The following is a 23924-nucleotide window of genomic DNA, read 5'->3' as shown; positions in this document are numbered from 1 at the left end:
TACATGCTACAGACAGAAATAGCTACATTCAGCAACCTAGAACTAAATTCACACCAGAAACAGACAACAAACTAGCACAAGCAGTTGTAAAACCAGAATTGAAAGGGCTGGGTTTTCCTTTTAAATACTTGAGTTAAAAAAGTGACCTAAAACAAGATTAAAAACAAACCAAAACAAAACAACAAAAACAAAAGAAAATGTCCCTTTTAAAAAGAAATCAAATATTTGCAGCTTCACTTCTTATTCTGGTAATAAAAATACTGTCTAGAAAGAAAAATTAGCATTTTTAACGTAATGCTACCTCTCAAAATGTAAACAATATACAAAATGCTTATGTTAAACAAAGTTACATACCTGGGTAATACATCATTAAGTGAGAAAATTGCATTTAATTACTTTAATACATACAGTATGGCAACTTGACAGAAGTGGCAGAATTGGGGAAGTGCTAAAGTGAATAGAGTTAATGGGGCTTTTCATATCACTTGAGCCAGAGACAGCCAATTTAATTCTAGCAGGAGTTTCTTCGGAGTGGAATAAAAAATTACAGTTAACTGCTCTTAAGCCCTTCGAATCATGACTTCTGTAAAGATTGCTGCAGGAACTAACTGCATTTTAATTTCATTCCTGTTTATAAAATTCAGTGAATGAGACTGTTGCTCCTAGCTATGCAAGCTTCATTCTTCTACTTTCTTTGGGTTGTTTGTTTTGTAGCGTCTCAGTGCAGGATGTCTGCAGTTCACTAATTTCCTTCTCTCTTCCTCCCTCCTTTTTCTCTTCTTTTTTTAATACACGATTTAAAGTTAAACAGTTTAAAAGGTACAAGCTAGTTTCCCAAAAGGAGAATGGCAAACTTACCAGCCAAAGTTGCAGATTCAATGCAGATTTTTAAAACTGTCAAGAATAAAAAGTGGTTGGTATTTAATTTCTAATTGATAGTAAACTTAAGTGCTTATTGTTTAAGAGAAAAGCAACCAATATAATGCCCACAAAACTAAGCTGATGATACCCTCTAAGTCCTCCCTTTTTTAAAGTATTCTCATAGCTGCATTTGTTTTGTGGCTTTTCCAGCTACACACCTTAAGACACGAGACTCTTCGGCCTCCCAGACAATGGTGTGTTAGCCCCCACATCACACAGAATAGGGACTGGACTACAGTGGCAGAAGAAATTTGTCCCATGTCAAAGGGAATGACCCATGAATGAATAAAAAGATTCATGTCCCATTATGACCCCTAATACTAACTTCTGATTTCTTCAAGACTCTATTTACAGCGCACTCTTACGGGCTGAAACTTCAGCCCCCTTTTGTCCCCTTCGAAGTTGAGACCTGTGGGATTCACATCACGAATGTGGGTATGAACATAGAAAAACCCAAGCCCACATTCAGAATCCAGACCAGAGCTAGCGTTAGTCTAGGGAAATTACCAGGATGTGATGAGCACCAGTTATCTCTCAAAAGGACCAAATTCCACACAGCAAACTGTAGCACGCGTTACAGCACAGGACAGACATTCGAAACAGCTTATTCCCGAAACAAAGGCATATGTGAAAACAGTTTCAAGGCAGATAAGCAACATGTTTCAACTGCAAGAGGTTTGTTCAAAACACTAAATCCTGCTTAGAAAGAAAAAGAAAATTAAACAAAAAGAACCGAAAGATCTGTAACTGTTGTGCAGCAGAGCTAACAAAACCCAAAGCAAGTCTGACAAGCTTGGCTGTGAAAAATATTACAAGCATTCTGGAGACAAAACAGGACGTTATTCAGTCACGCAAATCAGTTCCAATTCCTTAGGGGGGGGGAAATAATCTGGCGCAAGTATTCAAACATTTCCACTCCTTGACTGTCGCTCTAGAGAGGGGTATGGAGCCGAGAAGAGTAAAAATAATCACAGCTCAAGTCCTGAGTCCTCTTGAGCAGTGGAAATTGCTCCACAGTCACAGCTCCCAGCACTCCCCACTGATAGCGAGTCCAATTCCTTCGTGTGCAAGTCACATTGCCATTTAAAAAAGAAACCAACTAACCAAAGAACCTCTGTCAGGAAACAAATTCAAGTACCTGTTGCAGATCGGGCAAGTAAGGAAGACTGAACATTAGCTAGATTAACACTGGCAGAACTGCGACGTGAAGCTGTAATCTAAGAGACACGGCAATTCCTGACTGAGGTGCGACAGGGAAATGTTCCAGATAGTCAAATACTCTCCCATATCTACAGGTACAAAATGCTTTTTTTTTTTCCCTATCTTTTCTTTTATGAAATCTTCATAGCTGGCCAATTTAAAGCACAATGGGTCCGAGGACATTATTATCTGAAGTTGTTCAATGCCTCTACTACTTCTCACACTGGCTTTTTTTCAGGTTCTAGGAGTTACACCTTTTTAAGCGATCATCTTTGGTAGATGTTCATTTCCCTCACCTTTCTTATAGATCAAGTGCAGTTACAAAAAAAGTTTTTGTTACTTAAATTAACCAAAAAATATAAAGTGTCCCAGTCTGAATTTACCTAAAGTTCAGCGACTCCTCCTTATCAGAGTAATATTTTCCGTCCTTGAAATGGTGAGCTGTCTTCCTTCCAATTCCTACCAAGAGGGAAATAAAAGGGCTTGTATGTCTTTCTGGTAAAGACAGTCCAATAAAAAAAAAAAAAAAAAAAAAAATAGTAGTTTGTGGAATCAGGCACTGCTTCACTCCCACTGAACGTGATCTAGAGCAACCCCTTTTATACAGTGCCACATATCATATCCCTATGGGATTCTCTTGATCAGAGAGGAGAAAATGTCATTAGAAAGAGCAGTGCTGAAACAATGCACTTTTGTTTTAAAAAGCCCTCAAATCTATGTCTGGGCACTTCTGTAACATAAAACCCCACTTTTCCACCCGGGTCAAGTGGACTGTTGGAGGGTGCACCTAGAATTAGTTTTCTCTTAAGTCACACAGTGCCACACACTCACTCTTGCACACGCACGCGCGCACACACACACGCACACCCCACATGCTGCTACAGTGTCTGTTTTAGTGTCACAGGCTGCATTCTCTGTTTGGAAGTAGCCCCTCTTCTCTTCATTTCTTGCTGAAGGCTGGAGACGACTATGTCAGGATATTGGAGATAAATTCATTGAAGCGTTTAGAGTACTGCTCTGGGTTCACGGTGGAGATCTCTGCCCCAGCCTGCAAGGCAGAGAGGAGAGACAAGTCACAACACCCTCCTCGAAGGGCAGACCCTGCAGCAGTGCAAAGGGTGGAGGAGGGAGGACAGCAGGGAGCCATCACGTCAGCACAGCCTGTCTCTGCCAGGAAAGACCCATAACAATTCGCAAGTTCTAGGAAAAAACAACATCCGGAGAGGTCTAGAGAGATCCCCAAGGAAACTGATTTTAGCTCCAGCTGGACCTTCTGCAGACCACCGAGTCAAAGCACTGGGTTTGTTCTCTCATGGTTTACAGGAGGGTTTGGAAGGAGCATGAAAAACTCTCATGTCCTGCTAACCTGGGCTTTTTTCAAGCCCTTTTTGGAAGTTCAGGATTGCTGCCAGGGAGCAGGACTGGCCCCAGGAAGGGGGCAGGGTAGTATGTCTCCCTGCAGCCAGTCCATTCCTGCTCTGTGAGGCTGTTGGTGCCACACCAGGGAAATTGAGCAGCTCCCAAACTGGGACGTAAATGCAAGTCATCTCCAACCAACCAGAGGGAAAGCCTTTCCAAGGCCGTCTGAGGAGACAGTAAGTGAGGGAGGAGCTGTTCTTGGGCACAGGATCACTGGAGAACTTCCATACTGGTAGAAAAATCAGTGTCAGGAGACATCACACATACGCACGCAGGCATGCAGGCAAAGCAGAAGCCCCAAAGCCCATCCTCCATGCAGGTGGCAGGCTGCTTACCCCATGTTTCACTGTTTTGGCAGCATGTGCAGCTTTCTTCTTCGCATCATATGGCGTAAGAATGTCTATAATGGCCATGAAGTACACTTCCTTCTTGGGGGCACCTAGCAAGGCAAGAGAGTCGCTAGCACACCCTGAGCTGTGAGCAAAGCCCAGCTGCACCCCCCTCCTTAAGAAATACATGGCAGATCTGTTTTGATGCAACTAGCAGAGAAAGCAAGGCAGCTGGAGGCTGTAGAAGGGCAGAGAAGAATGACTGGAAACAGCACACAGAGGCCCACATGCTCTCTGAACACGCCACTGCTCTCCAACCATCACTTCTACCCATTCCAACTCACACCATCCACAACAACGGATGGTACAGCAAAGGAGAGACACTTGGCAGGGTCTCTCTCTCTCTCTCTCTGTGGACTATCCTCCCACTCCACTTAGCCTAGACAGACCACAGGACACCTCCTCTGCCCTCCAGACCTTCTTCAGGGCAATATTCCACGCTACTCACTTTCGTGGCTTTTCATGGCATAGACGTCGACAGAAGGATCAAACTCTCCAGGCCCAAAGAAGCGAGGGTAGTTGAGGAGATTGCCAGGGCTATCAGGGGGTGTGCCATAGGAGGAAATGGGATTGCCTCCGAGACCATCGTTCTCACACTCCTCATCCTCTGCCCGATCCTCCACTTCCATCTCTTCCTGCTCTGCTCGGTCAACGTCATGGATCCCAACCAGCAAGCTGTAGTCCATAATCTTCAGCTGAGCTAAAAACTGGGAGAAAGAGATGAGTGAGAACAACAGCATCCACATAGGATCAGAAATCCTCAGTCCTACTCTGCCAGTATATCCCAAAAGGGCTGCAGTGAGAGCTAAACCCTTATTAGACTCCAGAGAATCTACACATGAGCTCATATGCCCACTGCCATCAGCACGACCCTGACTGTATTTGCTTGATTGATCCAGGAATGACTTGCTTTTTGGTCACTACTGCACCCCTTGAGCCAGAGGCCACAGTAAGAATCCAGTTATGGGAGACAGAGTAAAAGCTGTTCCCCGGGAAACTCTACCTCCACGTCCCGCTTCAGCTTTTCAAGGAAGTTCTTTTTACTCTCTTCTCCAACATGCAGCTTCTGACCCTCATTCAAGAAGTCATTGTCCTTGAACGTTGGTAGATCCTTGGCCTGCAACAAAAAGCCTGTGTCAAATTCTCCAAACACCTACTTCTTGGGGGAGGGCTGGTACACTGATCCATTAGCAATATGTTGACTGCACAGAGACTCTGATAGAGCGTGGGGCTGCACCAGGATCTTTTGCCTGTTTATAAGGTGGAGTGGCTCATCCTGTCCACTAAGTATGAAAATGGCATCAGGGAGATCACAGTATTTATCAACAAATCCATGTGCTGAGCTGTACCTAGGGGGAGACCGAAGGGAGACACAGAGAGGAACTCAACTTTAAAGACTGCTGTGAAGATGTGCTGCAGGCTGGAAGCTTGACAGCTGGGCTCCAGCCAGAGACGGTCCGACCAGCTCCCAGAATAGAAAAGAAATGCATTTTGTTGGCTTCTGATTGGGGGGGGGAAGGGGTGAAGGCTTGGGAAAAAAAAATGCTTCTCTCCCTAAAGACTTGAGGAAAAAATTAAAACCATTGCTTTTTGAGGAATCTGCTTGCAGCAGGCCCTGAGGATTTCTCCTCAGGGATATGGAAGAACATACAACCCCTTTGTGCAACTGGGAATTAAATTATTTTGCTCGTAGAATTATATGTGAGCATGTGATGGCTTTATATAGATCTAATATGTATGGTCTGAGACAAACTGCATAAGCAGAAAAAGCTAGAGAGTAAATAGCCAGCAAGCTGGGGACACTTGGGCATGACAAAGCCGTGCCTTGATGCCAGAGCATTCGGTGTAAATGGGAGTTCCTTGGCTCATGCCAGAGATCTAATTTTAGGGCAGGCTGGCATAGACTTATTCTGCGGTCCCAAACCTGAAAATCCCATGTGCATGTGCAAAACATGTAGTACCATGAGTTACTGCTGTGATTTCAACAGGACTTTTCATGGCAGCATCACAGCCAAAGTTTTGCAGGGGCAGGATTCTTAATCGTAAGTTCCCCTAATGGCACCAGAAACCAAACTTAAAAACATGCTGAGATATGCCAAGAATCTGAGAGGAGCTGGTCTGGTTTATAAAAGCATCTGTTGCAAAAGCTAACTGCTGACCTGACTCAGTTTGGTACACAGGGAGTGCTATGAAGAAATCCTTCCATAAAGACAGCATTGCACTAATGTGGGTTTTGGTACTTGTGGGATTGTCCCCCAAGAAGTTCCCCCCACTCCTGGTAGTGTCAACATAACAGAGCAGGGCAGGGCAGCGCCAGATCTGCACCATCTCTTCCTGAGCAGTTACTGGGCACAGCCTGAAAGGTGGGACAGAAACAGGTTATCACTCAGGGCCCATTTAATATCGCCTGCTCAATACCCCTTTGGAAAAGGGAAGTCAGTTGGATCCCATCTGCTTCCAACCACCAGCAGGAAGGAAAGGCTGGCCAGGAACGGTCCATACCTTCTCTTTATCGCTTGCTTCCCTGGATACTGTTGAGCCCTGATAAAAGAATAAAGAAAAGAGCATTGCTGCACTATGTGTCATATTCCCAAAGAATTCACTGACACCATTTAATTCCTCCATGCAGAAAAATAATGGAAGTATTTTCAAAAGCAGTGCTCAACCTCTTTTTCATGCCTGAGATAGACTTACATATCTCCCTGGTGTAGTGTAGGCCACTTGGGACAGGGGAATGGAACAACATTTGAGCCTCAAGTGAAGCTCCATCCAGAGCCCCCAAAACCTAATCCCCTGAACAAAAAGCAAAGCCCAGGACCTTGTCAAGTGGGTGTTACAAAGATCAACTCCCACCCTCCTGGAAAAGGAGCTCTCAGCTCCCTGACTTCCCTCCAAACACTCACCTTCAGGTCATATTTCCGGTGCACAGTCAGCCTGTGACTAAATACGTTTCTGGTAACCACCATGTAGGTTTCCACTCCATCCACGGTGAGCCGGTACATGCCAAGGAACTGGGGCAGGAGGGTGTTCCCATGACACTCCACTATGAACTGGAGGAGAGCAGGGAAGGGAAGGGCAGAGAAAGACGGTACTGTCACACAAAACTGATCTCTGACAGAACTCAAGCTCAGCAAGAAGCTGATAGTGAAGCCTCCAGTTCCAGCCATCTGACACCAACGTGAAAGGAAAGGAGGCTTGCAAATGGCTCCTAGCGTCTCAAGAAAAGCAAGTTAGGGCATTGTAAGAATCTTCCAGCCCTGAGCTGAGACAGAGCATCCCACTGTGTGTGCATGTCCAGCCTACTGTAACAGGCTAGGTGTGCATGTCTGTCACCCAGTCTCAGCAGGGCGAGTCTCCTGTTGGCAGTGGCTAACTTCACTTCTTGTGATTATGTGAGTATATCTGAAAGTCAAGAGCAGATGGACTGGCAGATAACATGGACCAGGGTAGAACGTTTCCAGCTGTCCCACTTTGCCCCCCTTTCTCTGTTGCATGTAACAGTCTCCTCTCTGGTCTCTCTGGAAAGTCTGATTCAAAGGATTGAATTAGGAGCGTGTTTACAGATCTCAGGTACCAACAATCCATAATTCATTGACATAAGGAACAGGGTGAGCTGTGAAGGGGCTCAGCACTGTGAAGAAGCAGGCAGCTGTGCCATAATTGGCTCTCAGATGCTAAGGAACACAGTTTTCTTTTGCAAAAGCTATTTGCAAGCTCTGCCAGGTTGCACACTGTGAATTCAAGCTCCAGTTCCCCAGCAAATCACAAGATGCTCCCCAAGGTGTTTGCCACCTCCCCTCCCAGGGTTCCAGACTCACCGTACCTGATGGTACTTCTTTAAGATGTTGTGCATCTCTGCTACATCCTCGCTTGACACTGCTTTAATGACAAACCTTCTGTCATAGGTGGTGAGGAACCGGGCCCCACATCGGCCCTGGCTGTCACTGTTCACTGGGGCGCTTCGTGTCACCGAGTTCTGAGGGAACCAGAACAAAAAAGTGGGGAGGAGAGGCAGGAGCTGCCACCTCCCTGGAGAAGAAAGAAGAGCAGTCTTGGAAAGCAGATGAGACATGGGCAACCACGGCCAGCTCCACAAGCTGGCTCTGGAACAACAGACATCCCAGAGACTTTGTGCTCCACCTTCGTAACTGTGACAGTGTCCTGGCCAAGTTTCAGAGAACACTTCCGAACACACTCCAGTCGTGACCGTTAATAAGCAAGCATCCTTGAGTGTTCAGCACTACTGAGATTAACCCAATTATTTAGAATTCTGGACATGGAGTTTAGAGCTTTCATTTGGGCCTTCAATTTGTTTACCTGTTTTACTCCAACACCTGGCATGCATTTTTCAAAATGTTTTTTACTAATGAGTTATTAAGGAGGCAGTATACACAGACCACGACTTCTTAGCATTCCCTCCTGGAAATCTAAGAACAGGCAGGGTATTTTCAAGATTTAAGGAAAACCAGAACAAAATTAATGAAACAGCCTGCCTTCTTTTCCATCAAAAAGCAGTCTAAACTGGCAAAAGTCTCATTGTTTGGGAATTCTTTACAGGTCATCCTGAAACCAAAAGCCACCCTCAGCCTCTGCTATTCTTACAATTGGACGAAAAGAATTGTGAGTATAAATAGCTTGGTTGTTCTTCCGACAACCAGCAGCATCTGTCTTTATATCCCTGTCTCCACCCTTAGCAACGAAACATTGCAGCTTCTTTTCATACTTGCAGCACAATTGGAAAATTGTGCCAAGCAAACTGCAGAGCAAGTATCTACTGCGTTCCCTGAGCCACAACATGAGCTCTTTGTTCTGATGTCTCTTCGCCAGGTAGGGGGACTCGTTGTGAGCCTCATCCCACTGTTAGAGTCAGTGCTCTTTGCACCTTCCAGACTAACCCAAGCAGGTCACCAGTTTCCTGCTTGTCACAGGTCTCAGCAACTGCCTTCCAACTCCACCAGACAAGTCACCAATGTCTGTCTGTTCAGAAGCCATTTTGTCAACCAATAGTACAGGCTCTCACTAGCATTTCCTTGCCACTGGCACAAGCAGATGGGGAGAGTTGAGAGTTGTGCTCCGAAACACAGTGGTACTGACACCTGGTTAACGGTCTTTAGCTCAAGGTAGATGTGTCTTTCAGGATCTCAGGGCCAGACAATGCATTTCATGATGTATTTTTTTTGTAGCTGCTAGTTCCACTGTTCTCTCCTTCCCTCAGCTCTCTGAAGAGCAGACAGCAGAGGGAGCCTGCTCTTCTGCAGATGCAGACACGCAGGCAAGCAGAGCCTGCTGCGAAAGAGGGATTTACCATGTCACGCTGCAAGTGAGCCGAGAGGTTTCTTTTCAGAATGAAGCATTTAAAGCTTTTAAAACTTTAATGAAGCAGGGGAAAAACTCTACTCCTGCCAAGGGCTTTAGAAACTGTCAGCAAAATAAAGGCAAACAAAAAAACCCCCTCGCTTCTTGCTGACATTTGCAAATGAGTCTGTGCTACACAGTTTAATCACCCCTCACCTCAAAACCACAGAGCATTTCTTCTAGAGGAGATGGGAAGCAGAAATCGTGACCACATATGGACATTACCAAATTCACAGCCCTTAGGTTTACTTCATTCCCTTCCTGTCACTCCCACCTCTTCCACAGATTGGGTGTTATATTTAGCATCCTGGCTCAATTCCCACTCAAGCCATCACGTTTTACCCACCTGAATTTAGCTCAGTGAATGTTTTCTGCTTTCTGTTCTAGCTGGACACTTTTAAAGAGCCAAACTGCTCTACCACAGAGATGGGAGAAGTAATCCTTCAGAGCAACAGGTAAAGCATAAATGATAAATTAGGTATTGAGAACCAACAAGATTGTGGGTGCTTCTATGTAAGTTACTTCACATGGTTCTGATCACTTCTTAAAAGAAACTGAGAAAAAAGTTTCTAAAATATACTGTAGCGGATGGACCAGGAGAAAAAATAATTAGGAGCTAATGACTTCGCTGCAGGCAAGTACGTTGAAGGGTATGGAGGAAGCCAGCACACAAAGTAATTCCCTGGTACAGCCAGCCCCAGGGGCAGGGTGTTGCTGGCCAGTCTCCTCAAGAGCCATACACAGCCTGGCATGAACTACTGTCAACAGACCAGGAGGCAACGATACTGCTTTTCTCCTGGCAAAATGCCATCGCTGCCTAGAGAACAAGCCTGACAGTAGGAAGGAAAAAATAAAATTAATAATCTAACAGGCATGTGCTCAAGAAAAGCATGGACCTAGCAGCTGTGTCCTGAAAATAAGAGATCTTCCATCACAAGCAAGAGAGATCTGTGTGCTCAACTCATGACTCGCAGGTAATTAATTACAAGGCATGAGCACACGCAGGCACAACGAATGCCACCTGCCTCCTAACGCTGGGCTCAGCTCTATCTCTGTCAGCAGATGGGCAGTCACCCAGACCAGAGCTGCGACAGGCAGCCAGGAGGCAGCAGCCAGCATTTACTATTCCTCCCGGGGATGGCTGGCCCCTCGCAGAAGAAAAGCAAAAGACGACTGTCAGTTCTGCTCAAAAAACGTGTCTCACTTTGAGCAAACACCCTCAGAGTGCCCAGCATGCCTGAGAACAGGCAGCAGAGTAGGATGGGCCCTGGCAGCCAGGAGAGAGGCAACTGAGACAGCTCACAAAAAAAGCATAAAGCCTGAAACACCGATCCCGGTATCCTCAGAGGTCACCCCTTCTCACAGAGGGACCAGCATGCTCCCCTCTTGGTCTGGGAACAAGGGGCAGAGGAGAGGATGCAGGTGCTACACATCTGCTCCTTGCCCCATACCACATGAAACCAGAAACTGGATCAAGTAGGTCTGGTGTCTCACCAATGCAATGAGCCATGCAGCTGGAGTAAGAAAACAGATCTCTTCATTACATTAACCTTGAAACAGGGGAGATCAAGCAATAATCTAGATATAATCACGGAAAATTTTGACATGCTTGGGGAGGGCGTATACACTGATGTACGTGGACACGGGCACACACACACACTACCAGAAGGAAGCAGTTTGGTGGGATTAGCAGGAACAGCTCTGCTCCAATCTCCTCTCCCCACAACACAGGCAGCAGGGAGCATGGCTGGGCTTGCACATGAAGCAAAGAAGGGAGAGAGCAAGAAGCTTGCACCACTCACCCACTGCTCCAGCACTAACGTGCCACTCTGGGCTGGCGGATTCCAGTGAATATTTTAGTTGAAGCCCGCGACCTGGCGCATTGCCAGCCTTTATCAACTGCAGTAGAGTGCCAAAGATACTGGGCTTAATTACCTAACACTCGGCTTGCTAAAGGCCATGCAGCTATCAAAGCCACCCTCTTTTTCTGCACTGGCTTCTCCCTCATTTAAGAGCTCTCTAAGCAGCCTGCTACTACACATCTCCTGCACGCGTAAGACTAAGCGCTGTGTGTGGAAGGGTGGCCCTGCTGTAGCTGCAGGAGTTGCGACATCTCTTTTTCACTGGATTTAAGCCCCGCAGTATTAATACTAGAAAATGTCTCTCCCCTCCAAGGCAAGCCTGAGTTTCTGGCCCTAGGGGACATGTCCCAAAGCAGCAGCCACCTTGATAAACCCAATTCAACAGCACCAATGCTTGGCATACACACTGGGTTAAAGCAGCACCCGAATCTGTAAAAGCACGACAGACTCATTTTCCTTGCAGATGTTCTGCACTAGATCATTGTTATCCTTGAGCTCCTGCCTGTCTGCAACCATCTGCTGCCTCTTATTTTATGCCTAGACTGCAAGTGCTCTGGAGCGGGGACCATCTTTCGTTCTGCAATTGCCCAGCGCCTCGCACAGCAAGATCTACTCCGCTGCTGGGGGCCCTTGGGGTTATGGTAAAACCATTCAAACCATGATTATAAGCCCATAAAAACTGACCACACAAGAATGTTGATATCATAGTTTCTCTGCCAACTTGGTTATTCTGTCCTAGGGAAAAGTGTTAGGAGGGCAGGGAGAGAAGAGACGGTACCTGGTAGTCTTGATCGTCAATCCCAAATCTTTCTCGGAGGTTTCGGAACACCAGTGGACAATACTCCTTAAATTTAAAGCGACTTGGCAAGTTTTCCCTAGAGCAAACCAGAAAAGATATTCTTGTGCAATGATCAGCTTGTGAAATCAAACTCAAATCTTCTCCCACTTCACTGCTAACCCCCCAGGATACCCAAGCCCCCTCCTACCTACAAGGGCCCTATTCTGCAAGTATTTACCCTCATTAGGGTAGCTTGTTTCTTTGGATGCCTACAAAAGTCATCTGTTCATAGAAATGCTTGCAGGATCCAGCTTTTGACTAACAGGCTCTTTGGATGAGGATGTCTGTCTTGCAGAACAATCTCCCCTGTCACAAGCACAGATTTGACAGAATAATTTGTCTCTCCTCCTCCTTTGTTGCTTTGTTCCGTTCAGTAACACAGCTGCCCCCTGCAACACACTGTTACTGTTTAAGATGAAAAGCTGGAGGAAAGGGGGGGGGCTCTAATTTCAGATCAGATCAGATCACTCGTGCGTCAAAAGAAAGGTCAACACAAGACAAACCATCTCACCCAGAACGCAAAGGAAAGGGGGTGAATCAGCTCCAGTCTGGCATGTTCCAGACCAGTCACAACCATTACAGAGCGAGCTTTGCTGCCAGGCCTTGCCAGCCGGGAAGGCGACCTCCCCAGAGCACAGTACAGCAGACAACGTTCCCCGTCGCTGAGGGATGCCACATCTACTCTCTACCAGAGCTCTTACTCTGCCCAGTGGGAAGAAGAAGAGAGGATGGTCCTGCTTGGACACAGTGGGAGATTTTGTCAGCTCATTCTCAATGAGAATCCTTTGCACCAATATGTGGGAAACTAAAATCTATGTAGGAGAAGAGGGAAGAGCAGATACTGCAAATTGTAGGTGCCAGAGAAGACAAACTTTTGAATCACACTCCCACTCTCAAAAGCTGATCCCTGTGAAACTTAGTGAAAATGAAGCATTAGTCAGGGAGCACTGCAGACCTGTACACACAGAGAGCCAGGGTGGAGAACACAGCTCTGAGCACCAGTCACAACCATGGCTTTAAAACAACTTCCAAACATTGATCTTTTGAGAAAAGGAGAAGGGGGTAACTCCCCACAAACCCCATGGGCCAGGGGTCCATGCAGCTTCACGGCTGTCTCCTGTGAACAGTCTCAAAGAGACAAGGAACCTAGCAGGTCACGGAGAGCGAACTCCTGCCCTCTCCTCTGTGGTCTTGGGATTTGGGTTCTACTGGTCAGGACAGGACACCCAGACAGGGCACAGCAGGAGTCAGGAGACAGTCCTGCATCAGTTTGGTGCATAACCAGGATGTGCAGCGAACGCCAGCCCTAGGGCTTTGGACAATTTACACTTTGTGAATTCTAAAATATTAATTGTCTTCTACCCAGTCCAGTGGATATCTATGTGTAACTAGCTTTGTTTTTAAGCAGTGCCACTTCTGAGCCTGGCCTTACCAGACTTCTCATCACTCAAAGGATATAAACCAAACGACAAGACAGCATCTCAGTGACAGACTGACCCCCCACCTGTCCTGTTGAGTGGTCTGGGCAGGGCACAGACTCGGGGCATGTGTCCAGCCATTCTAGATCCTTCCGGCATTACAACAGGGAACAAACCAAAAGGCCTTCAACATGCCAGTTTCCCCCACAGCAAAGAGCTCTAATTACAAACAAGTTGGGAAGCACCTACTTACTTGTTGAATAGATGATTGTCCACCTTAATCTTACTGTAGGCTTTAAAGTCATCGGGCATTAACATGACAGGGACAGGAACATTGCTGAGTTCGTTGATCTAAAAGAGAAAGGAAACGGAGACTCAAAACCTAAGTTCCACTGCCCTGCAGTTACTGCCAGTGGACTTACGGGGATGCCAAATACGCCAGAAGCTGCTTTTGAAGCAATATAACCCATTAGACTTTCGGAGCAACTTGCTGTGCTGAAGCAACCTGGAGAACACTGTGGTTACAAGCCACAGAAGCATCTCATTCAATCATGTGGTGAGTACTCCCAAGCCAGCCTTGGCTCTTTCATCTATTCACCTTCCACTGATCATCCAAGATACAGCGTAGAATTGAGACAAACCTACAGACCAAGAAATAGAAGACTTTATGTTTTAAATAAATCAGCTCTGCCTTTATTTAGGAAATGTTGCATCAGCCAATTTCTTAACTAGTTCTCACTGTTACAAATTACAGATGACCAAAGTCTTCAACCCATCCAGCCAGAACAGACTCTGGGTAGCTTTGGTGCACTCCAGCACAGCTCCCCTGTGGATGCTGTTTTTATGCTTGCTATCTCTTGTTGCTCTTATCCCACCTTCTCTAAAGGAATGAGTCACTCCACGAGATTGTTTTTGCTCCTTAGTCATGTGTGGCAGCCACAGGAATACAGGGAAGCAGAAGAATGAATGTTCAGCTACTATTGTACAGACAGGCTCATGCTACAGCACCCAGCAGTGAAAGTATCAATAGTAAAAAAAATATAATAAAAAAATTCCACCCCTGGACTATATCTGGCTACCCTGCTCCAGACAAGCCCATGCACTGACAAGGATGTGCCAGCATTCAAGAGCAGGTCAAGAGGCTGCACTTTTGAGCTGCCTTTTCTGAGGACGGCCCCAGTGTCATTCATTCACATGGACTTCACAGGATTCACACGAGTCCCATCTAATTGAGCTGCTATTAACATGCTGGATTTAGGAAGCAGTTTCATTACAACTCCATTCCCACAATTACTGTGCCAAGCAGGTAATGCTGGAGAGAAGCAGACAACACTGGCAACAGCGGGGTTTGGCTAGGAGTCAGGCCTGGGGTCTGTTCCCAACACCAAAACCTCAGGCAGGTCAAGCGACTTCCAGCACGCTTGGAAAGCACACAGCATTTCCCTGCTGACTGGGAACAGCGTCCAAGCTGTCAGCCTAAGGAAATGGACTCCAGTTCTGGGATTCCCCGCTCCTTGTGTGCAACAGGACACACAATACTGTCCAAATTGTTGCTGCCACATCTCCTCCAAGGAGGTGGAGAGGAAAGGAGGCGTGAGGGAGCCATTCTGCAGTGGGATCTGTGGCACAGTTCAACTCTGCAAGGACCATGGAGGTCCCAGCTCTGGAGATGTGCAGTGAGCTGTCTAATTATATGAGCAAGCCTTTGATGAGGTACATATTTTTCACATCCTTTCTCCATCATTACCAAAGAAAAAAACAGACCAGATTTAACAAACGTCAGACTGGAAAGAAAGACACATACACACTGCAAAGAGAAAAGATGACTATTTTCAGAGACAGTCATCCCACACAACAGATAAGCGGAAAGTAAACGAGCCATCGCTCCGTTAAGAGCAGAGATGGTGCTCTTTAAAGCCTTGCCCAGTATTTACTTTATAGCAGCACCAAGGAGCATTAAGCACTCCCATAAAGTGCTTTGGGATGTATGGAGAATGCTGCACAGATGAATGAATAAATAATGTCATACGCCTCCCATCGTTTGTAATCACAATGGAGCAGGGAGGCCAATACCCTCTGGCTTAAGCTAAAGGCTCAATCCTCCACTGAGCTGTTCTTCCAGCCGCAGCTAGACAAGAGGAAAGGCAAGAGGACTGCAGGCAAGGAAGGGATCTCCCAGATCCCAGGGTCCGGCTCAGAGCTACTGAAGGGAGCTGTATCAGAGAGCCCCATGCAGTGATTTCCCCTCAGGGTGAAGCAAAACCAGCTAATTCTGTATCAAGAAAGAGGCGCTGCCTCCAGCCACTAATTATTGCTGTCTAACAGGAGGGGAAGCCCGACAGCACAGCTCCTTAGACACGCCTGTTCTCAGCCCTCTTCTCGGCGGTGGGTAAGGCACAAACAAGCTATTATCAGCTTGTTCCAGAGCGGAGGAAGGGTGCTGACGGCTGAGAGGGAACAGTGATTTGGAGATTGTCTCCTCCCTGCCAGAAATTCAGACACAAATGTTAGCAAAGTGAGATGTCAAGGCGTCTCTGGATGTCCTCATTTCTGCCAAAGCAGAAACCTCAAAGCAAATGTTGTACCTGTTGCCACTCTCCTGACTGGCAGAAATGGTGCGCCAGGATACCTCGTCTCATTTAAAAGATGCCCCCACTCTTCCCAAGATACAACAGCCTGACAACAGCCAAAAAAATCCCCCCTGCAGAAGCCTTTCCGCTCTTCCATCCACATACAGCAGAGCTTTCTGGATGCTTTGGGATTCCGGCTCTGGAGGAGACAGGGAGAAGGAAAGGGTTCGTGCTGGGGACCAGAATCACTGCCGAAGAGCTGAACTGGCCGTTTCTAGTCCCAGCACCGACAGCCTGCCCTCCACCGCACAAGGCAGCTCTTGGTCAGATGACCACTAGGCCTTTGTTCCTGACACCAGTCTGAAAGCAAACGTGGTTTTGGTTAGGGTTTTTTTGTTGTTGTTTTTTTATTTGTTTGGGTTTTAAGCAAGCGGGATGTGCACTGTCTGCTCCCACAGTAACTCCCATGCTTGACACTATCCTCAGGATGCCAAAGGGAGAGGAATGAAAAGCCCCCACACTGCCTTGGAAAAGGGATATCCCAAACCCTCCCTCCTCACAGGACAATCCTCAGCATCCAGTACCCTTTCCTAAGGCTTATCAGGCCAGGCCCTGCGGCACGGTGCCAAGTGAAACACTAGGAGACCTTGCCCAAACGAAAGCAGCGGACAGCACAGCTCTATAGCGATCCTCCCCTGTGCTTATCATGGTGGAATCTGAGCAGCCTCCGAGAACAACGTGACTAACGCCTGGCACATGTTTGCTCTCTCGCCTTCTCCCCAGGGAGAAGCGTGTAGCAGGAGATTATATATAGCAGAGTGTGTGTCTGTGTGTATTTATGCTACAGAAGGCAAGGTCACAGCAAGGTGCATAGCAATGAGGTGCCCAGCAACCCGTGGCTCCTGGGGAGCCCATTCCCACGGGTCTGACCTGCCTGTCTCCCACAAAGAGATGTCACCCAGCTGTAGAAAGTTTGCCTGTACCTGGAACTTTGGATATCTCTGGGGCTGGTGCTGGCCCCGAGATGGACAGTGAGATCTTGGGCTTGGTTCTTTGTTCTGGAAGAGGCAGCTGCAGAGAGCAGAGGTGCAGCAGCAGACAGCACCGCAGTCACACACCTCGGTCCCTCACCGCAGGGGTCACAGGCTATTTTGAGAAGCACAGCCAACTGCGAAGAGCAGGTCCGTGCTGTACAGCAGTCTGCGCCTGGGGTATTTCCACACCTCCACTACAAAGGCTTCAGAGGTCCCCAAAGTGGAAAAAGTTCAGAACAGCTAATTTAGAGCACAAGCTCTTCAGACCAGGGATCTGTCTCCAGACCCAGCATGATGCTGGTTTTCTGTAAGTCATCCAGCTTTGTAGACCTAATCTGCCTTTGAATCCTCTTGAAAATAAGCACCTGTTTTTGCACAGCCCTCTTATGCCAGGAGTTTTCTATTCCCCCACTGGGTAGAAAGCACAGACAACCTGACAGGCACCAGTCCTAGGCTGAAAGCACCATTAAAAAGTGCATTTTGCCACTGCCACCTGCGTTTTGCAGCAAGACAGTGGTCCTGCCCCTCCCCAGGCCAGAGAGAGCGTGAATGGCACATGCTCGTCAGCCTCACAAAAGACTCAGACACGCACCAGGCTCCGAGGCTCTTAGTGGAGCTCAGAGAATTTAAAACCGAGACACATTTTAGACAAATCAACTGACATCTTGACCAGGCAACAGCAGGGGCACTAAGAAAGAGATGCTTCACATTTCTCTGCTGGTTTCACCATATTCTGAGAACAAAGGAGCAATTTCCCGAGCAAGGTGAATAGCCCGGTGTTGCCGGAGGTCGCCCCAGCGAGGAGAGAGGTAAGGCAGCAGATTGCCCGGTGTGTCAAAACAGTGCGATCCCAGCCAGAGCCCTAGAGGGAAAGGCAGCAAGATGCCACTGAAGGAGTGACCAGGGCTTGGGGAAACAGCAGTAGGTGAGGAAGAGAAGACCTTCATCTCTCCAAAGCCAGAACTGCCACCCTCCTCCTCCATTTGCTCAGCAGCCAGAGGAAGAGCAAGCTCAGCTCCGCTGTTTCTCAGCTCCCCAGACAGCAGCCCTCCTCATCCCCCCGCAGAAGTGGCCGGGCCCTTCATCCTCAGTCAGCAGAATTCATTTTTGCCTACGCCGCCGAGAAGTCTACAGCCACTCCTGGCCTTATAGGGCTGGAAAAATACCACCTCCCCTCTGCCTGTTCAGCTTGTATTTCCTGGTCACTCGAATTCTTGAGCAACACCAGTCAGTACGATTCTGGGTTTATCTGTAGTTGATAATTTGTCTTCCCCACCAAAGCCAATTCCTCTTTCAATAAAAGGCACATCAATATTCTGTGTCATTCAGGGACAGCTGTTAGAACGAATGGGCCAGGCACAATTTTGTTTCAAAACCTGACTGTAGCCTCAAAGTGGCAATTACCATTAGTAAATTGATGGGAAAATGCAATTTGTTTACCAACAAGATCCAGATGATGGAGTGTGTGAGTCTACTCTCTACGATTCTTTACAACAGGAATTTGCTCAGGAAAATAAAAATACTTTGTCATCTCAAAGCCTTTCAATCAGGCATCTCAAAGTACTTTGTGAGCATTAAACTTTCTAATACTCCAGGGAAGTAGGCAAAAGACACATAGCAATATCATTTTAACTCGCATGGAGAGAAACCCACATCTGCCGCAAAACTTTGCTGCTGCTGCTTAACACAGTACAGCAACTGGGCAACGGTTTGAGAAAAAAAAATACTGTTTTCCATGAATTAGAGCATGATTAATCAGTATCCAAGCTCACAAAAAAACCCATGCAATGCTATGGAAGCATGTATCTTGTAGTCAATAATTTCTGTCGGCGCTCTAGGGACACCAGCATGCTTTGAGAGGAAAAAAAAGCATCCCCTAGTGACAAGGGAACCCACCTCTTCCTGAACAAAGTACTTTGGAGCCTGTTGGAAAGCACTCCCGCGTCCTGACAGAGCTGCAGCACAACGCTGCATCACAGGCAGAGGAATCAGTCAGTGCTACCCTGCTGCCCCGCCAATGCAGGGCGGCCTGTCGCCCGTCGCTTCAGTGCGGCCTCAGGACCACTGGAAAGCATCTGTCCTCCCAGTCCACTTGCAGGTAGGCAGAGCTATCGGTTTCCTTGGTTCAAACAAGAGCTGAGGAATGGAAAGGTTAAACAGCCTACCCACGGCTGCACGAGTCAGTGGCAGAGCAGGCAACTGAGCCCCATCTTCCTCGCTGAACTACCCGGGAAAACCTCCTTTTTCTCTCCACCTCCCAGGAAGGAAAAGGGCTCCTGGAATCTATATTTTAACAGGAGGTCCCGGGATAAGAAGGTTCAGAGACACCGACCTCGATCATTAACACTGGCTATCATTGCCATCGCCATATGCTGCACTCTCCAGAGGTCAATTAGAGCCAGAGCAGACAGCAAGTGTTGGAAGGGACAAATACAGGCTGTTTACCCTGTGCCAGTACCAATTTATAGGACTTCAACATTTGATACGTGGCAGATGCTGCTCTGGCTAGAATTAACATGGCAACACCAAAAACAACACTGCAGAGAAGGGAGAAGCGTGCTGCAAATCCCAATTTTGCTATTTCACTTGAATACTAAATAGCTGTGTTTTGTACTGGCTGGCACCACTCCTAAAGGTCCTAGGAGATCGGCTGGTGCTTCAGCCATTAATCGGAGCCTCTGGAGCGCAGGAGGCTGCCTCGGGCAAGATCCACAGAGCCAACAGAAGAGATCTACCCATTTCAACAGAAATGGGATTTGTTTATGCCTACCCCCTGCCCCTGCCAACACCCACAGAGCTCCAGGGATCGTTTCCAGTTGATGAACTGCCACCTCGAGAAGCATCATCATGGCCCTCATGAACTTGACTGTTCATTTAATGAACAGAAACAAGAGTCACCTCTCCAACAACCCCCGAACTCACTAGGATCCCAGTGCCTTGTATAATCAGCACCTTACAACCGTTTCTATGGTTTCCAGAGCATCACACAACACTGCCGTGTTCATCTTGCTGTTCAGAGCGAGATGGCTTCTCCCTTCCAGAACTATCACAACTTTTCCTCGGCCGCTGGCCAGCTCCCATGCACGGGGAACTCCAGCCAGGGCGCGGAGAACGTGCATGGAGCAACATGCACGTAACAAACACCGAGGAGCTGCATCTCCTCTTCCAATGCCATGACAACAGCAGTCGCAAGCAAAGCTTCCCCAGGAACCATCTCCACGTTTGCTGAATTTTACATTGCCTTACAGAAACTCAGAAATCAAGGGTGAACCTCTGTGACTCCACTTTCTTCTCCTATCTGCATGAGTTCTCCCCTCCTCTCCATGGTTTTCTAGTTCAAAATTTAGCTGTTGAACTAATACCACCCACGTTTGGCCCTGCTTACACCAGCCACAGCCCCACCCCGACCCCGATTCACTCGTTTTAAATGCTGGCTGGGGACCACCAGGACAGCCAAGACTCAGAAACACTTAGAACTGGTGTTCCAGCAACCAGTTCCTGTTCTCGGTGTGCTAACATCATTGCTCCCGATCCTCTCCAGACCCATCACTGCCTGTATTCACACCAGCTGCTAACAAGCTTGTTTAAACACGAGGCAGGGCCGAACTGTTGCCAGACTCAGTTAACAGACCCAAGAGAATTTCTTCAGTCAACAGAAATGGTGGATTGCATAAAATGGTTGTTTGTTTGATTTGTCCATGAAAAAGTTCATCTCAAATGCAAGTACTTTTGACAGAATCTTCCTGGCACAGCCTCATGGTTGTGCTGATAGCAGTTTTCTGCCCCTCCTACTGCAGAGTTCCCAAGGCAGGGCTCCACAGACACTGCCAAGGGGTATTCATCCCTCCTTGTAAAACCATGGTCCAGAAGCCAAACGTGAAACAACCCCCCAAAAGATTTCTAACAGAGTCCAAAGGTACTCCTGGAAAGATTTCTAACCTCTCCAGACCCACATAAGCAATTCCACTTCCCATATAACCAGGGCACCAATATCACCTCCCAGACACAGACCAGGATGAGTAGCTGCTCGTGTGTTCAATAAACAAAGCCACCTCAGCTCGCAGCCTGCTCTGCAGTATGGCCACACCAGCCACCAACCCTCTTGGGCAATCACAAGGCTCATCCAAACGCAGACTGAAGATCCGTGACAGAGAGTTGGAGGAAAATGAACTAGCAGGAGTTTGTTGGGAAATCCTTGATGCCTGTCCAAGGGTGAGGAGGTCACAGCTGACGTTTTCTAACCCCCTTCCCAGCCCCTCAGGATACCGTCCTCCTTTCTGGCAGCAATTTCTTCCTAATGTGCATCTGATATAATCTCATTACTAGCTTAATGTTCATACAGAACTGTCAGCTTGCCTTCCTCTCTTTGCCTAAATATTTCATAGCCAAGTGCTCCAGAAGTTACATTACCCTAATCCACAGCCTAAAAAAGTTGCCAGATTCCTAGTACCCAGACAGCTACAAAAAGAAAAAAAAAGGCTAATTGCCACCAAGCAACAACTGTCCCTAAGAAGCCACAAATGAAACTCAGAAGAACCCCACCAATTTCCATTTCTTCAGGGCTCCTAATAGCACCACTGATCAAAGCCTGATGAAATTCATTATCTTGCTTCCTGGGCAAGGCTCTGAGCAGCAAGCACTTGAACATCCTTTGACTCAGAAAGACAGTGCTGTCTTGAACTACATTTGGAAGCTTTCACTCCATTGTCAGGCAAGCTAGAAATACAATTCTAAATTTTTGTGTGTGTTATTTGTTTCTGCAAAAATTAAACCTAAATCCCTTTCACTGTCTAGGAAACATCCATTAATCTACTGGAGAAATAGGTGCCTGAGCCCTGAAAGCATATTAATTTAGGAAGGGATGAGGTTTCTGAATTCTTTGACCACCTGAACATTCTCCCAGAACAGCATCCGAAGAGCAGTGGCAAATCAATTCCAGTACAAGATTTGTGCCTGCCATCACAGACGAGGGAGAATTTTCCAGAGAAAAGCATAAGAATGGTCTTAGGAACCTCCAAAGGAGGTGGATCAAAGCTGAGCCTTCACTGACATTTCCAAGGGAACCTCTCCCAGCTCCCTCCTAAGGCTCGTGCCAACCCAGGGAAACGGAGGCCGAGAGTCCGGCGGACATACGTGGCCTGAATTCTGGTAGCTGAAGCCTAAAGTCAGAGGGAGACAAGGTTGGACAGATGGGGCCAAAAAGACCATTTTATATTTTGGGGTGGAGAAGAGAGACACATGTGATTCTCCTCATACAGCCAACTGAGGAACAGGATTGTCGCTGTGCGCATGGGACCTCTGGGTCGTGACACGTGGGAGCCCCCTCACCGTAACGGGGCCACAGGGTGAGAAAGCCAGGGGTTGTGACAGGGGATAGCGCTGTGGGTGTAGAATGAGTGTCCTCAGGGCCTCTGGTGCCAGAGAGGGGGTGTGCCAGGGCAACAGCACCCTACACAAAGGGACGCAAACCAAAACGGCATCACTCCCCCTCCCCAGTCCTGGAAAAGAGAAGGAAGGGTGTTGGGGAAGAGGACACAGGCAGATGGGTGAGTGTGAGGGGGCAGGCACGCTCTGGCAAAGAGAAATGTCTAGCAGCACAGAAGCCTAATGCCACCCCAGACATGAGGGCAGCGATGTCTGGGAGGGACACCCACATCCAGGGGGGACCCAGACTGCCCGGAGACAGGGATGCTCTGGGGAAGGAGCCCCAGCCCCAGGAGAAAGGCTCCGCCAGGGACAGGGATAGACGCGGGAAGGAGCAGGCCCCACGGAGACCCTCCTCACAGGGCGGGCATCCACCAGAGCGGGAGGACGAGCGGTCCTGACACCGGGGTGCCCTGGGAATGGGAATCCAGGGAAGGACCCGGATTAGGGATCAGATGCCAGGGGGAGAGAAGGCTGTCATTTAGGGGGAAAGTGGGTGTGGGGGCCAGAGCCCGATCCGGGGGGCGAGGGCCCTGGTCTGAGGGGGGCGGGAAAAGGCCCTGCTTGAGGGAGAGCGGGGAGGGGCCCGATCCGGGGGGGCGAGGGCGCTCGCTGAGGGGAAGGGCCCGGTATGAGGGGGACGAGGGCCCCGTCCCGAGGGGCTGGGGAGGGCCCCGACCCGGGGGAGGAGGGCCGCGGCTGAGGGGGCGGGGAGGGCCCGCTGCGGGCCGCGCTCACCGTGTGGTTGGCCCCCCACATGAGGACGCTGAGCAGCGGCTCCGAGGCCCGGAACAGCTTCACCTTCTGGCACACGAAATGTTTCTTCTTGGTCTTGGTCTTGCTGGCGCTGAGGGCCGAGCCCAGCGCCGCCCCGACGCCCCCCGCCGACGAGCCCCCCGCGCAGTTCGAGGCCATGGCGGACCCGGACCGGCAGCGGCACCGGGAGCCGGACCGAACCCCCTCCTCCGGGCTCCCCCCTACCAGCGCCTCCACATGGTTCCGCCCGGCCCGGCACACGCCCCCCCGCCCCCAGTGGTACCGCCCGCCCCTGTCAGCCCCTGCCCGTTGGTCCGGCCCGGCCCGTTAGCTTCCCCCTCGCCGTCCCCCCCGTCGCTGCCGCAGTGGTTCCGTCCCCGCCTCCCCCTGCCCCCCCCACCCCGCCCCCGCGGTGGTTCGCTCCACCGCTGAGGAGGAGCCGCCACGGCCGGCCGAGCCCGCTCCGGCCCCGCTCTGAGGAGGCGCCAAGATGGCGGAGGGCTGAGGAGGTGGGAGCGGGAGGTACCATGTCCTCGCCGAGGAGGGGGAGCCTCGGATGCTGAGGAGTGGGAGCGCGGCGCTGGCCGCTGCCTCTCCCCGACTCAACCTGCGGCAGGGACGGGGAGAAGCGCAGCACGGCTTGGGCTGAGAGGAGGAACAACGGAAAGGGTTGGAGGGAGGGAGAGGGAGAGGGGAAAGAAAGCGTTCTTCCCTCCTCCTCTTCCCGGAGATGGTCTC

The 23924-nt window shown here is 48.8% G+C and overlaps 1 protein-coding gene across 1 annotated transcript; it reads right to left on the bottom strand.

The window, feature by feature from the left end:
• Nucleotides 1-2644: 2644 nt before the first annotated feature.
• PIP4K2B (phosphatidylinositol-5-phosphate 4-kinase type 2 beta) lies at nucleotides 2645-23345 on the bottom strand. Its single transcript, XM_059830343.1, has 10 exons — nucleotides 23169-23345; nucleotides 13656-13753; nucleotides 11925-12021; nucleotides 7753-7905; nucleotides 6833-6979; nucleotides 6432-6470; nucleotides 4933-5046; nucleotides 4378-4636; nucleotides 3876-3979; nucleotides 2645-3169 (listed from the first exon to the last, which is right to left on the bottom strand). The coding sequence occupies exons 1-10, from the start codon at nucleotides 23343-23345 to the stop codon at nucleotides 3089-3091; spliced, it is 1269 nt and encodes a 422-aa protein (XP_059686326.1). The 3' UTR covers nucleotides 2645-3088.
• Between the last annotated feature and the right edge of the window lie 579 nt (nucleotides 23346-23924).

Source organism: Gavia stellata, chromosome 28 (assembly GCF_030936135.1).
Source record: "Gavia stellata isolate bGavSte3 chromosome 28, bGavSte3.hap2, whole genome shotgun sequence".
NCBI classification, from domain to species: Eukaryota; Metazoa; Chordata; class Aves; order Gaviiformes; family Gaviidae; genus Gavia; species Gavia stellata.
Note: the sequence above shows the minus strand (reverse complement) of the source record. Positions and strands in the feature narration are given on the sequence as shown.